Genomic DNA, 16,702 nt, shown 5'->3' on the forward strand with positions numbered 1-16,702 from the left:
CCACCCTCTGGAAATGACCCTCTATCTGCCGTAGCCAGGTGTTAATTTCTAACACATTATCCAATATATATATATATATATATATATATATATACACACACATACTGTATATACATATACACATACATATATATATATTTATATACATACACACATACACATCTACTGTACATATACATATATATACTGTACATACAAATATTTTATAATTTCATGTTTTAATTTAGGAAAGCCTAGATACAAGCAAAGACTTGGCACCTCAGCTAGTATGTAATATAAAATTGGACATTTGTTATTTTCTATGCTTTTAGTGACAGTATCTCACTAAATAAACTTCTATATTACTTATTTAGTGAGATACTGTCACTAAAAGCATAGAAAATAACAAATGTCCAATTTTATAAGTATTCACCTCCTTTTGCCATGACTCATGTAATTATGCTGTGGTGCAACTGACTGTCATTACAATTTTTGTAATTTCTAGAATGCAGTAAACTTTTCTAAAATTATGAGATTATATTAAATAAACCTGTCTTTTAAAAGTGCAACTGTTGGCTAGACAGTTGGACAAAAAAGATAAAATAAAGTAGATTTCAAAATAAATATAAATAATAATTAAACGTGCCATTCAGGTGACCGGTAGTTGGTAAATTTACAAGGTACTAAAAATAACCCAAAGCATGCTTTATGATCTTCAAAACAAATGGTGGAAATAAGACATGGTGTTAAACCTGTGAGGTACATGAGAGACAAGAGGGGAATTAACAGAGACCACCTAAAGTAAAGTTCTGCTTTTAGATTTAAATGTGGTCATATTCAGTAAACAGCTGGCTAGAAGAGAGCCCGGTGCCACTGTCAGACAGCACACATGTACTTTATCCTCCAATTTAAACTGCTTCCCTTGCCTGCACCTTCCAAAAATAGGCAGACAGTGTGGGGTTGTGGTTAAGGCTTTGGACATCAAATCCTGGTTGTAGGTTCAAATCCTGTGATCATGAGCAAGTGACTTCATCTGCCTGTGCACCAACTTCAAAAACAAAGAAAATGTTGTAAGTTGCCTTAGATAAAGACGTCACCCAATAAATAAACGAAACCTCTATTGTTTGTATCTTTAGTCATCTGCCTTGGCAATAAAACTGACCTGGGACTCCCATTGAAATAGTTTAACTCTACTGGCTAGGCCCGCCTTTTTTAATTGTTAGTGATATCACCACTGTTTACTGATTGATTAGTTTATTTGCTTACTTTATGCGAACGTGTTTGTCCAGGTATCTGTCCTACTGAAGCAGTTTGCATTGTCCATCCATCCATCCATTTTCCAACCGAACACAGGGTCATGGGGGTCTGCTGGAGCTAATCCCAGCCAACACAGGGCACAAGGCAGGAACCAATCCTGGGCAGGGTGCCAACCCACCGCAGGACACACACAAACACACCCACACACCAAGCACACACTAGGGCCAATTTTGAATCGCCAATCCACCTAACTAGCATGTCTTTGGACTGTGGGAGGAAACCGGAGTGCCCAGAGGAAACCCACGCAGACACGGGGAGAACATGCAAACTCCACACAGGGAGGGCCCGGGAAGCGAACCCGGGTCCCCAGGTCTCCCAACTGCGAGGCAGCAGCGCTACCTACTGCGCCACCGTGCCGCCCAGTTTGCATTGTACCACTAATAAATGCTCGTTTTCCAACTAGGACTAATGCATTTATATTCCATTAATACAATTAAAACTTAATTTACCCTCAGTTCAGTATATGCTTGTAATGTACAACAATGAAATATATAGAACGCCAAATCAGAATTACATGTACTGTACAAGTTTGTTTAATTTAAACACAAAATGACGTGGAATTATACTGAATAAAGTAATGCTAGAAAAAATGCGCACGTATCTACAGTTGTTTGGTACTCCTTTCATTAGGAAATTAACAAAAAATCCCTTCGTGTATAAATGCCTGTCATTCTCATGTTTCATCATCACATTTCATCACGGGTTACAGTCAGGAAGAAAGATAAAACGGGAATGCAACAATACCCCTGAAGCAGCACGCGATTTCTATTCAAGCCCTTCCGGTGCTTTCTCTACTTCTACCCATCTCCCTCGGGAACGCGCCCAGCCGCAGGTGCAGGTAAAAATAAGCGCGCACTCTCTCATGCGATTACTACTGCCTGCGCAGGCCGCTCACAGGTGAACTCCTGATCGATGTTTTGTTTTTCTTCGCTCGATTGGCACTCCTCCAGGAGAGCAGCAGTACTAATTTCAAAATGGCGCTGGCAGCGAAGAAACAGGTACTAGTTAAACGAAAGAGCTTCAGAAGTTTCTTTTATTGCTTTTGTGACTGTAGCAGGAGTAATTCTGCCATAGGAGTGTTTATCCGTTGGGCTGGAAGCTTTCTTGTCGTGTGCTATTTACTTTGTTGGTGGTAGTGGTGCTGGTGGTACAGCAGGTGGGAGGTGGGGGGGTTGGTCTGTCTTTAGAGAACTTCAGTTAATTCTGAGTTTCTATAGCAGAATGAATAATGCATGGAAACAGCGGCGGCGTGCGCCGCAGGTGGTGGGCCTTGGGGTTGATGGCGGTGCGCGGCAGTTACACTTTTCCTCACAGAGCGTTTTAACTGGAGACTTTCTTTTTTGCGGTGAAGCTGCCTTGAAGAAAGGAGCGTCGCCAAGTCCACAGCCGGGGACCTCAAGATCATGGAGCAGACTGTCTACCTACGCCTGGCGGTTGCCGCGGCTCCTGCGCACCTGTAAACCCCCCGGAACCCCTCGGAGAAGGAGCGGCAGCCAGGGTATGGAACTATGAGTAAGCGCAGGGGTGGTGTGGGCCTGGTATGTGATACTGACAACGGAACGGTAGGGGTAGGTCTGGAGCGGCGGGCGGAGGGGGGCTTTACCGTACCTTCGAGTTACTTAGATGCTACCTGTAGCTATCACCGAGAGAGCTGACAAATGACCTTGCGACGGCTTTGAATTTGGAGTTTGTTGAATTTTCTGGAAGTTTTTATTTCATTCTTGCGAGAAGAACATTTACAGTAACGCACTGTGCCTAGGGCATTATATATGTGAATATATTTCTTCCACTTCCGTCGAAACTTTGTGTTTTGGACATAAACACACAAGACCCTCTATTCATAGCCCAATTCCAGTTAAGAGATTTTTGTGGAAAGTGATTCATTGGCCAAAATTTGTTAACAATAATGCAACAAACTTTTTTTTCTCTTACCGTGTGAAATGGAAGTAGTTCAGCCTTTGAAACGGAGCATACGATACTTCTATAAAATGCGTAGGCTGTGTTTATTTATTATGGGTACTCTTTCATAAATAAGAAATGTGTGTAAATTGTGCTTTGGTTTGAACCCCACGTCTGATCAGTTTTTGTATGTAGTTTGTGTGTGCTTGTTTGTATGGCTTGTTTAATCAGGATTAAACTAAAATGAAAATATGAGAAGGCCATGTTAAAGTAATATGTTTTTAGCAGTGTTTTAAAGTGCTCCACTGTATTAGCCTGGCGATTTCCTATTGGCAACTAAAAGGGATTCAGGTTAGGTTAATTGGCCAGTCTAAGTTGGCCCCATGTAAGTGTGTGCATGAATTGGCCCAGTGTTGGCTGGCACCTGCCTTATACCCAGTGATGCTATAATAAACCTCTGGATTAAGCAGGTTTATAAGTCTGTCTTCTTTTTTTTTTTAAATTCACAGAAGGTTTTTCCATTTACAATTACAATGGTTTCTATTGTCACTTGTGGATTAAGCAGGTTTGTAAGTGTTGTTTTTATATTGTATCAGAACCCTTTTTAAAATATTGACACATTTTAATATGCTTCAACACAGGTTAGGTTGAGTAACTGTTGCAGGGTAACTCGGTAACCTTGCAGTTTACCATTCACCTTTTCTGCTCAATGCAGCACTGCCCGAAGCCATTTTAAGTGTAATGATTTCTTTTGTGATTTTGTTACTCCATGCTGAAGAAAGATGTTTGTTGAGGCTGTAGTGTGCTTTTGCACCTGTAAAGTTCAAGATGACCTTGTTTCAACACATTTTGGCTATGCAGCAACAATTTGTCATATTCTTATTAGATTTTGAAAACATCAGGTGTGGTTTCTGTTTTGGTTTCTTTAGCTATATTTGGACAGGGTTAGTTTGAATTAGTTATATTAGGCACCTCTGTAATTTTTAAACCCTATTTGGACGGGATTAGTTGCATCTGCTGGTGGGGTAAAGTCAGTGCTTGAGGTGGGCCGATGCACCCCAGTGCTCTGTACAGGCATTACCTCATTTTTTTGCCTCATGAGTAACGGTAGTTGAGGTATGTGTCCCAGTCTGTTCTGACCACATTAGAGGCCCTTATTTATAACAGCATTTGCACCTCCAAGGGGGATCTCATCCCTGAGAGATCAATACAACTTGTGCATATCCATGTGCTTTCGGACCTCCAAGGGGATACCCCATCCCACTTTATTCAGCATGCACAACAAGGTGTTCTGGTGTAGACAGGACTAGTTTAACCTGTAGTAAAATACATTCTGAATGAATTTCTTTCATCAATGCTGTGAATGCAGTTTCAGAATCCTACATGCACTGATACTTTTGAAAGTACATAAAACACAAAGCAATCTGATTTTGACAGGGCTCTGAATTTTTTACTTCATGGAATTTACAGCCGATGCACGCATGCCTGTAGAGGTGAAAGTCAATATCATATGCGTTTTTGGGTGTTTTTAGTGTGGAAAAAGATACTTTTGTCAAATGTGAAAACTCTAGTATGTACAAAGATAGTTTTCATTTATAACCCCTATTTTTAAATTAAAACATAGTAGTGTAGATGTAGCCCAAGATTGAACTTTTTTGACTGAGCTTCAAGTACTATGCTTGGCGAAAACCAAGCACATCATACCTACTGGTAGGGCCGTTTTCTTCACTGGAGACTGATTGGTCAATTAGGAGCTATTAATTGCATTAACATTCTAAAGGAAAATTGCAGCCCTTTGCCAGACAGCTGAAGATAAGCAGATGGTTTATCTACCAGTGCAATAACGTCCCTAAGCACACTGCCAAAAAATAACAATGCAGTGGCATAAATTAGAATGGTGAATGTCTTTGAGTGGCCAAGTCAGAGACCTGAATTAAACCTGGTACAATTTCTGTGGATGTTAATTGCTACTCACCACGACATTTGACTGAACTCAAACAATTGTTCATAGATGAATGAGCAAATATTCACCAGTCTTTTTGCGCAAACCTAGTAGAGACTGATTGGTGACTGACTGATGGACTGTCTTTGAAGTAAAAGGTAGCAGAGTGGTCACATTTCTATCCCTGTTGTATAGTTTTTTTTTTTTGTTTTTTTTTTATTTTATTTTCAGGACTGTTGCCTTTTTTTGTTTCTTGATTCTTACAAGGCAAAATGTTTGAATAAAGCAGGGAAAAAAATACATATTCATGTCAGGTTATAAGACAAAAGAAGGGACTACAGTAATCCCACCTCCATCGCGGGGGTTGCGTTCCAGAGCCACCCGCGAAATAGGAAAATCCGCGAAGTAGAAACCATATGTTTATATGGTTATTTTTAGAATGTCATGCTTGGGTCACAGATTTGCGCAGAAACACAGGAGGTTGTAGAGAGACAGGAACGTTATTCAAACACTGCAAACAAACATTTGTCTCTTTTTCAAAAGTTTAAACTGTGCTCCATGACAAGACAGAGATGACAGTTCAGTCTCACAATTAAAAGAATGCAAACATATCTTCCTTTTCAAAGGAGTGCAAAGCAAGCAGTCAAAAAAAAAATCAATACGGCTTTTTGGCTTTTAAGTATGCGAAGCACCGCCGGTACAAAGCTGTTGAAGGCGGCAGCTCACACCCCCTCTGTCAGGAGCAGGAAGAGAGAGAGAGAGAGATAGCGAGAGACAGATAAAAAAAATCAATACGTGCCCTTTGAGCTTTTAAGTATGCGAAGCTCCGTGCAGCCTGTCCTTCAGGAAGCAGCTGCACACAGCCCCCCTGCTCACACCCCCCTACGTCCGCGCAAGAGAGAGAGAGAGAGAGAGAGAGAGAAAGTAAGCTGGATAGCTTCTCAGCCATCTGCCAATAGCGTCCCTTGTATGAAATCAACTGGGCAAACCAACTGAGGAAGCATGTACCAGAAATTAAAAGACCTATTGTCCGCAGAAACCCGCGAAGCAGCGAAAAATCCGCGATATATATTTAAATATGCTTACATATAAAATCCGCGATGGAGTGAAGCCGCGAAAGGCGAAGCGCGATATAGCGAGGGATCACTGTATTTTAAAAAGATTAGATTTTCTGTAAGCACTGTATACAATTTGCTTGTCTGTTCACATAACACTGAATTTGCAATATTGTAATTAGTTTGTTCCATATTATCACATACCGAGTATACATTTACATTTTGATGTATTTGGTTTACTTTTTCATTTGCTTTAATTGTATAAATATTGGTATTTTATGTATAGTACAACTAATCTTAGACTATACCTTGCTTATTGTGACACTGATTTGGCAGCTTAACTTGTAAACAGTCGGAATGCTCAGTTTACAGCAACTTGTACATTTAAACAGCATTTGGAAATTTGTTGTCACTGTACATTTTTCTTGCTTAGCTTTTATTGCAGTCCTTACACAAAGTTGAATAGAGTACTATGTGGCCACTCTTGATAGTGTATACTTCAAGTATCTTTACTCCCTACCACTATTACATCATATTCACTGCTCTGTCTGTCAGTTTCATTTAGGAGGGTGGGGGCTGATACAAATTCTTATTACCTGCCTATACTTTGAGTTCATGCTTCCCTGCTCATCACCCTGTGGTGCAGGCTTATACTGATAGAAGGGAAAAATTTAGGCGATAGGTAAAGTTAAGAACATTCATATTTATCGGATGTCAAAAAATAGGTAAGTTATATGTCTGTTTACATATAAATGTAGTTTAGGAACATAAACCTGTTAACATGTTTTAAGTTTGTGCATCCAAAGATTTGTAAAAGTTTTTAAGGACAGTCATAAATTTATAATGTAGTGACCAAACAAAATACCCAATAACTGCAGACAAGGTTAACGTGCAGACTTGTAATGCAAGGTTAAAATGTTTTAGTCTGTATTCGTCTGTAGTCTTTTCTGGAAGACTACATTAGCATAATGGAATAGTCTTTCCCAGGGCTTGGGCAGTTTGAAATTTTCTAAAGATTCAAGGTGATGCTATATATGAAGTTGTTGTGGGAGTTGAGAGAGATGCAAACACTCCAGCCAGCCATGTAACTGGAGTTACAGTGCTGGATGGAATGACTGCATTTGTTTCCAGTAAATATGCTTAGGACTTTGAAGATTTAGGAACCACATAATTATATAAAAAAAGATGGAGTAAAAAGTAAATGCAGTCAAGTCTTAATGCTTATTACAGTGTGCACCAGGAATCTGCATTTGATGGGCATGTGTGCCTGGCATACAGACTGATATGAAAGGACATTTTTTTTTCCCATTTTTTTTTTTAATACAATTATAAGATACACAACAGTCTTTTACATTAGACAGCCCATAGGTTGAAAACAGGCCAATTCTACCCTAACATGTGCCTTCTTAATGTGAACAATCTGGCCAAGCACAGCAGTATTGTTCATTTGACTAACTTAATGTTTGCACCTTCTAATCCGATTACTAGTGCAAGTTTATCATGGCTTCAAAAAGAGAAAAAAATGTTGGATTATTCCAGCCATTTGAGCTGTAAGTACCTTATGCAGTGATGGTGGAGATGGTCAGACTTGAGACTAAGCTGGTAAAAATGAATTGGAGTGAGCAATTTCCAGATATGCGAAATAGACCAGCATACTCAAATTTAAGTGTTGTTTTTCTACTGAGGCAAGATACAAGGTTGCCCAGTGCATTGCCAAGCACTTGAAGCCCTTCAGTGATCTAGATTATATTAAAGAAGCATTCAACATCATGCAACAGATTATTTATTTGATGGTATACTTAACAAAGCTGTACTCCTTGTGATTAGATAAATGCCTGTTTCTGCAAGAGCTATTGAAAATATTGTGAGTAAATGTATGACATAATTAGACATCAACAAACAGCTGTACTAAAAAACTGAAGTTTTTAGCTTTGCTGTCCATGATAGTGTGGACATGAATAGTTTTTCATATTTAGCAGTGGTTGCCAGGCAGGAGTCTGCTCTGCTACTTACAATGTGTGGCACAGCAGAAGGAAAGAATGTTATTAAAAATAGTTGAACACTGTAAAAAGTGGGGTGTTGATATCTGAAAAAAATTAAGATATCTGAACATTTTTGTACTTGCACACTGATCTGTGAAAACATGCTAGAGTAATTTGTGTGCTCCATTAATTCAAAATTGGTAGCACCAAACTTGCTGTTTGTTCTAATGCCATTAAAACTAATGTTTTTTTTTTTATTTTAGAAGCTTAAAGGATATTTCAGGTCATCCAGTTAGGGCTCGTTTATACTTCATGCTCAGAATGTGTATGTGCACGCATCATGTCTGCCACGTGTTCCCAGCATTCATTTGACTCGTCCTCTGAGTACATCCTCAGAAATTAACATGACATGTGCGCGAGTTAAAGTACCAGCAAAAAGTTGGAGTGCGCAGTGTGATAAAAGTTGGAATGTGACATCAGAGTCTGTTTATTATCTACATGTGACAGAAAGCCACTACGCGGATCCTCCGGAATCAATGTGCGTGCTTCGATGTGTTGAAGCAAAATGCAGACATACAAATGCATTCGTGGTGCTTGTATATTCAAGTGTCGCATATTCCCCAACTTAATAGCATAATGTATTTTAAAGGTCTCGCATACCATCTTCTGTGCCTTATTTTTTTTTTTTGGCACCTTCACAATGGCATTAGAATGTATGACAGCGTATTTGAGCTACAGAGAAGACAATAGGGCATGGTGAAAAAAAGTGGAAATTTCGGCTTTAATATCGTAGTTTACTTTATCATTAAAGTAGACAGTCATAAATGTCATCTTAAAACCACCCCAGTTGTTAATTGCTGCGTGTTTCTATGGCTTCCTCCTGAACAGCAGCAATCGCCACACACAGAACACGTTACATTTACAGTATGATATTCCATCTCTCTGCACGCTTAGAATCCTTAGATTTATACTTGATATCATTTTCATGATGAAATGAATTAAGATATGTATGTTACATTTTACAGATAAGTCATTAACTTCATTTAAATAATGAGTACTGATAATAGTTACACATGTTGTGGTGGCACGGTGGCAGAGCGGTAGTGCTGCTGCCTCGCAGGGAGTCACGTCCCTGCTGTTCTCTGCCTGGACTTTGCATGTGTTCCTGGTGGGTTTTTATAGTGTGCTTCAGTTTCCTTCCAAAGACATGAAGTTTTGGGGATTTGGTGATGTTAAAATGATGCTAGTGTATGTGTATGCGTGTGTTCACCTTGCGATGAGCTGATGCCCCATCCAGGGATTTTGTTTCTCTCTCGTGCCCGATACTTGCTGGAATGAGTGCATCCCTGGATTGATGGATGTAATCATTAAACATCCTTTTCAGAGATATTGTGGAAAGGTGTCCTCTGAATTTAATGGATGTTTCAGACAATTCGCAACACAGCGTAGCCGAATGTTTTCTCGCCGTGATTATATCTTGCACTGCCACCAGGTGGAATGTTCCAGATTTAGATAGATAGATAGATACTTTATTAATCCCAATGGGAAATTCACATTCTTCAGCAGCAGCATACTGATACAATAAATACTATTAAATTAAAGAATGATAATAATACAGGTGAAAAAAACAGACAATAACTATGTATAATGTTAAATATTAACGTTTACCCCCCCTGGTGGAATTAAAGAGTCGCATAGTTTGGGGGAGGAACGATCTCCTCAATCTGTCTGTGGAGCAGGACAGTGACAGCAGTCTGTCGCTGAAGCTGCTCTTCTGTCTGGAGATGACATTATTTAGTGGATGCAGTGGATTCTCCATAATTGATAGGAGCCTGCTGAGCGCCCTTCGCTCTGCCACAGATGTTAGTGTCCGCTGGAGCATGCGTCGCATGAAGTATAAACCTGGCCTTAGACTGAAGCTGTTGCCTTGTGTGTTCTAAGGCTCATGTCACAATTTTCAGAGATTCTAGATTTGTAGTAACATGGAGCAATTTTTTCTCTTAAGTTCAGACAGAATTAACCTCCTTAATTAACATTGTTTTTTTTTTTTTCAAAAATACTTATAAAAAGTGTGCATTTTTTTGGCTACATTACATTTTTATTAAATCTTGTCTTTCTACTGTAAAACTTGCAAAACACAAAGTACAAAGTCAGACTGGTAAAAAGTATGATACAAATAATGATCAGTAATAATATGAAATAAATAACTAATGCTAATACTGTATGTACTGTCAAAATGTCTTTTGTGTGGTATATCTTTAAACGGGGAAACTGCTTAGGTGTATGGTTATTAACCCGACACTGTTCAGCATAACAGTTTTTCTCAACAACAGTTCTTCTGATCACATTGTTATGAAGAAATAACTTCAAGTAATTGAATCTTGGCTGTCAAAATTTAATTTTATTCCTAGCTGCCCCACAAAATCAAAACCAGGTGGTGCTGGTTTATTTGAATCAAAGTCAGCTGAAACCCAAGCACGAGTATCCCTTCTGGATTCATCAGAATCACTTTCGGTTTCACTGTCCATGTCTGTCATTGCGTGAAGAGATTCGTTTCATCTTCATTCATTATTAGGGGCTTCTCAACATCACTGCTCGTATTGCTGTCAAAAGTCTGCGACACCTGGGCTGTTGAAAAATGTTTCTTATGATATGACATTCTGAGGTGTGAAAGCCATGGGGACATACAGCTCCCCAAACCTGGACACAGACAGGCACAGAGACACACAAGTGCAAAACACAACAGTTTATTTCTTCCTGGAGCAGCTCTATTTTCCGCTTCACACTTCAGAGCACAGTATACAATTGTCCAGTACAACACTGCTCAGTCCCTTCTTTTTCTTCTTTCTTTCTCTGTTTCTCATCTCTGCCGCCACCACCTCCCGACTCTGGCTCCTTGAACAGAGTGAGGCAACCTCTTTTTTATAATACACCCAGAAGTGCTCCAGGTGCTCCCGGATCCTGTTCTGGCAGCACTTCCTGTCCAGGGATCCAGAACTGTTCAGGTGCCCCCTAGTGGTGGCCAAAGGCCCCAGCAGGGTTGAGCTTTTAAGCTCCAAACCCATGGCCCAGATGTAACCCAGGGGATTGCCCTTGTGTGTTCCGGGAGGGTGGGGAGGTATTGCCATGAATATGTCCTCTCCCCTGTCCTTCCATCACAGGGGTGTCCGCCACAGAGGCTAGGAGAAGATGCTTCTACATCATTGCCAGGGTAACTCTTGGGCATGACACTTGGGTAAGGCATCTGCATACCGTTGGTAGAGTAATGCTTGGGACTAACGCTCTTAGCACTTTTACAGCCTGGGTAATCCTTGGGTCTAATGCATGCGTGAGATGCATCTATATAGTTGGCCTGAGTGAAACTCCGGACTAATGCTTTTAGCACAGTTTTCATAGCTCAAGTGATGTTTGGGTCTAACTTGTCTAAGGAGTTTAATGTGAGCATGCATGTTGTTTGTGTCAGTGGATAAGGGGTACAAATAAAACAATAACAAAGTCAAAGAAGCTGAAATTCTATTTTCAGTCGCTGGTTTTAATATAAACATGATCTGCAGCCTATATCTTCTTCTCCCATAAACCCTATAGATCTGTTCTTCTTTTTAAACTGCATAAAAGCATTCTATTGACTCCGCTGGAGCATCAAAGAATGGACATCGAGGGCAGGTAACTTTGTCACCTGAACTTCCATGTAGTCTAGTCCATTGCACCAGTTCTTCGATGTTTTCAAAAGTAGTTTCATCAATATCGTAGTCTAAAAGAGACGCCAACATTGTAATTTCTTCTGATAAATCTTCAATTTTCTCTCCAAAATATGTGATATCTTCGGCAGAACCTTTCTTTGACGGTAGTAAGCCTTTTCTAATTCTTGCGGTATCTCGTTTACCTCTTTCTCTTGCACAGACATTGAATTAGATATGAGCAATCTACAGAAGATGATTTACCAATCAAAACACAGTATGTGCTAGAGCCCACCCTCTCAACTTTGACAAGTTAAAGTGAGTTTTATTTCACGCCATATTTCATAATGCATTTGGAGGAATATTATGGGGAAAAATTCATGAATATGCAACAGAAAGCATACTTCGTGACCCTTTTTTTTTTTTTTTTCCCCCTCACATTTCACAGTACTTTTATTTGCGCCTTTATTTAATTTTGACTGAAACATTCTTCCATAATTATGCTTTCGTAGCCCTTTTGGTGTAATGTTGGATGTAGAAAAATTGATTGAGAACTTGAAAATGATTAATCTTTTTCAATTGTGTCCTGTTTGGTTTGCAGGCTTTACAAAGGACATAGCAGCACTAGATAAAGTCTAGAGATGTGTGACTAGGCTGATTCCAGGGCTACAAGAGCGGAGCCTTTTCAGTTTAAGCAAATGAAGATTAAGAGATATTAAGTGTTTACAATTCTGAAGGGAATTAGTACAGTGGATCAAGACTGCTGCTTTAACATGAGTTTAACATAGGGACTTAGTGTGAAATTTATCCTTAAATCTCCAACTAACATTAGGAAATTTTTGTTTACACAGAGAATAATAGGCACATGAAATAAGCTACCAAGTAGTGTGGTAGACAGTAAGATGTCAGGGACTTTCAAAACTCAACTTGAAATTTTTTTTTTTTTTTTTTTGAATAATTGAGTAGGTAGGACTAGTGAGCTTTGCTGAGCTGAATGGTCTATTTTTCGTTTAGATTGTTGTAATTTTACTCAACCTGAAGAATTATAACCTGCCCACTAGTCCTGGCAGGTATACTGGTTCATACCGAAAACAGTTTTTTATTTTTGCTATGATATGGATTTTTCTTATACAGCAACACCGGTTTAAATAGCCTAAACAATGTTTGGAAAGTGGCGCAGTGGGAAACTGTTTAAGGGGGGACCTTTTTCACTGCTACACCACTAAACACTAATGCACCACGGAGTACATGCGTTAGTGGAGGTATTGAGCAGTGAAAATGGACAGAGAACATTCCAAAATTGAAGCTGTAGCAGACGATAAATTTAAACATGATGACACAGAAGAACTTTTGCCAAAAAAATGAGCCGTGTCTGGGAGATACTTTGGTTTTCAAAGGTCGGATGTGGACAAAAATATTTACCGGTACTGTAAATGCTGTCGAGCTAAAGTTGTCGCTGGAGGTGGCAACACAAGCAATTTACTGCACCACCTTAGCCGCAAACATGCTTTGGAGTACCACGAATATATGGAACTAAGACTGGCACCCTCCACCTCCTCAGGTAAAACTGAAAAAGCTAGAAGACACTCGAGTCAGATGTCTCTTGTATACATGTTAGCTAGAGGTACTTTCTATGACGAAAAAAAGCAAGCGGTGGATCGAGATAACCAACGCCATTACAATCCATATAACTAACGTGTCAGTGCACACAGCTTGTTAACATTAACAAAGTGTAGTTGGTTTACAAAACATTTACTATTTATTCCTTTTCTAAGACATGTGCAGTGCAATACAACATTTGACAAGCACCTCTGGATATTTTACTAAGTCTAAACGCCTCTTTGGATGGTTGAAAATATGTTGTCAAAATTAGTTTGTTTGCAAAATGTGTTCAATAAAAAGGTTCTATATTTTGACTGCATCTGTCATGCAATGTGATTCCTTCTCTTCATTAGTCCCACCCCCTTGAAAATTATCACTTTATGGGGCCATGCAAACCTGTATTAATACTTGTGAGCACATTAAAATGTTTTTTTTTGTACAATGTACAATTCTCATGACAGTGGAATAGGTTATTCTTAGCTGGTCTACTGCAGTAATTGCAGTGGAAAATGTGGTTAACCTCCACTCGTGCATGGGAAAAAAATACTGTTGAATACCGTGAAACTGGTATAATTTTGAAAAATACCATGATATAGAATTTTGGTCATACCGCCCAGCACTACTGCCCAGTATATAGTATGGGCAAACAATGCCCTGTATTGCTTTAGATTTGGAAAAATGGCATTTACTCAATTGGCAACATCTCAAATTTTGTAGTATTTGGCACTTTTTTTTAATCAATGAAATGCTTCATTTTCTGTTTTTAAAGTAACAATTGAGATCACTGTGGTAAGTTTTCTAGCTATTATGTTTGACTGTATACTTATAACCATGCTTCTACTATTAGTTGCCTCGTCTAGTGAAGAGAGTTTTAATTGTATTAGGTATTCAATTGAATATTTGTGTAACCTGGTCATTTTACAGTATGCACTGTACTGGAATAAACCAAAACCATTAATGGTGTAATCTAATTTGAAAGAAGTAGTAAATTACATTTTAACACTTTTTGTTTATGTATTTGTTCATTAGCATGTTTTAGTTTCAGCTAGTATATAGTGTTTCATTATGCCTTAACATTATTTTAATAACTTTGTAAAACTTTATTCAGAGATCACATTTGATTTGATAATGAAATCAAGAATATGAGATAAGAGGTTATTCAGGTTTTAGTCCTAGCCTGATAGTAATACCCATTTGTGATGCCAGTTCCATAGCAGTAATGCTTACCATTAGGTCGTGTTATTTGTTATATTAAATCCATTGTACACCTGCCTAAAATAAGATGAATTTGTATCATGAGTAAGCCCTTATTTCAATTGTTTTTTTTATTCATTTGTTTTTTTAACTAAAGAAGAAAAATCAGCTGCTCTGTAAAAAAAATTATGGGTTCAAAGAACAGGATTAATTATCTGCTTAAGCATCTGAAAACACAGGCCATTGTGACGTGTTTCAAAACGGTGTTTGTGTGTTTGCTTGTGTTGGGGTTTGCATCCCTAATGGATACACTACACTAGTTTTTCTCAGCTGTAGAAATAAAGCTTTTTTTAGTCTAGTCGTTGAAGATCTGCATTTACATTGATGAATATTTAATGTTTTGTTCTACTTAACGTGACAATGAACGTGTTAAAAATCTTATCCGCAACATTACATCAAGGTTCTTAAATACTGTAGAGTTAGCAAGCTAATACTTGTCATTCTCTGCTGGGAAATTAGATGTGTTACTGATTTAATAGACAATTTTAGCTTTTTGAACATTTTTGCTGGTCTTACTGTAAAGATTTTTTTTTTTAAGTTTCCATTGGAAAATGAGACCTTTTAGAGCGCTTCTAGCAATTTTGTTTCCACCAGACTTTTGGTCTTTAAAAAAAGAAAACATTTTAATGATTTATCAAATAAACTGTACATTTTTTTCCCTAACACAACAATATCACATTTAAAAAGTAATTTTGAACTTTAGTGGTTTGAAATAAATATATTACAAAGAACTACATCTTCATATAAGATTAGTGTATGGCTCCAAGGCAGTATACAGTATTTGTTTTAACAACTAGATTATTTCTTATCCATACTCAACAGTAAAAGAGAGGAAGGGAATAGTGTGATGACATCTTTACCAACTGAACCATCATTAAGGCAAACTGCATTAATATGGACCTTGCTTCAAGCTAAGCTGTATACATAAATAATAAAACTGTAACTTGCATTTATAATGCTATTTGTGGTATAGCCCTACGGAAGCGTATGAGGGCCACAGTGAAGAAAAAAAAAACTGTTGAGATTAAAGTCAACATTTCCACTTTAATGACCAAATAAACTGAGAATAAAGTAGAATGTCGTAAACTAAACTGCATCCTAAAATCAATGTTTAATTTACTAGATTTTCTCAAATCCTGTCATAAGTTAAGTGTAGCACATCAAATGCTTAGTGTTAAGTGTTCCCCGACCCAGTTGCTAATCGCTGTACATGCTTCTTAAACTGACTTCCTCTACACTAAGAGGAGGCGCCGGCAGCGATCACCGCACAGAATACATTCTCTTCATGATATTCCTGCTCTCTGAAAATGTAGAATGCTAAGATAAATTTTCATGATGAAATGCATTAACACTAGAATTACCAGAGTCTACGATAAAACTCGTAGATCCGGCCCACCTTAAATCGCTTCTTAAATCCGTTCACACCTCTCCGCCAGCGTCTTTTGTCCTCTAAATGTGCTGATAAAAGACAAGCTGCCAGCAGCCGGCTATTCCATCCCCCCTCCGACTAAGAACGTGAACGCACTTTTCCCAGCTCATGCCTTGATTGATTGGGAGTGAACTGGAGTTTTAGAGTTGAAATAATAGATCGTTATTTGGAACACACGCATTCCATGTGTGTACCGTTTCTACAGTAATCTGTGTAAACACATTGTTAAAACAAACTTTTTCATATTTTAGTAATAAATGTTACAAAATGTAGGCATAAACTATAGAATGTGTAAAGCCCAAGTTCCTAAGATCAAATAAACACTTCCACAAAAGCTTCACACACCATACAACAGTTTCCGTGGCGTAGCGCGCTAAGATTTGCCTCTCAGTGCAGGTAGCTTTTCTCTGTCTCACAAACATGAGTTCAAATCCCCGTTGGGGATAAAGTGTTACTTCTTTTTTTCTTTTTAACCTCAAAGGTTAAAAAGTGTAATCAAGAGTCCCAGTTCGATTCCCACTCACTCCTATATTTGCCGTTTTCAGTAGTAAGCTGCTCTTTTTGTT

At 38.5% G+C, this 16,702-nt stretch overlaps 1 protein-coding gene across 4 annotated transcripts in view; it reads left to right on the plus strand.

Moving 5' to 3' along the window:
* Positions 1-2,036: 2,036 nt before the first annotated feature.
* Positions 2,037-16,702, plus strand: part of tbc1d14 (TBC1 domain family, member 14) — a 138,936-nt gene continuing 124,270 nt past the window's right edge. The window contains exons 1-2 of one of the 4 annotated variants that reach the window (XM_051928218.1): positions 2,037-2,134; positions 2,648-2,808. In XM_051928218.1, the coding sequence (XP_051784178.1) occupies positions 2,805-2,808 (4 nt within the window). In that variant the 5' untranslated portion in view covers positions 2,037-2,134; positions 2,648-2,804. The other 3 variants (XM_028801874.2, XM_028801875.2, XM_028801872.2) reach the window with 3 other exon arrangements.

The sequence above is a fragment of the Erpetoichthys calabaricus genome, chromosome 5 (genome assembly GCF_900747795.2).
Source record: "Erpetoichthys calabaricus chromosome 5, fErpCal1.3, whole genome shotgun sequence".
Classification (NCBI taxonomy): Eukaryota; Metazoa; Chordata; class Cladistia; order Polypteriformes; family Polypteridae; genus Erpetoichthys; species Erpetoichthys calabaricus.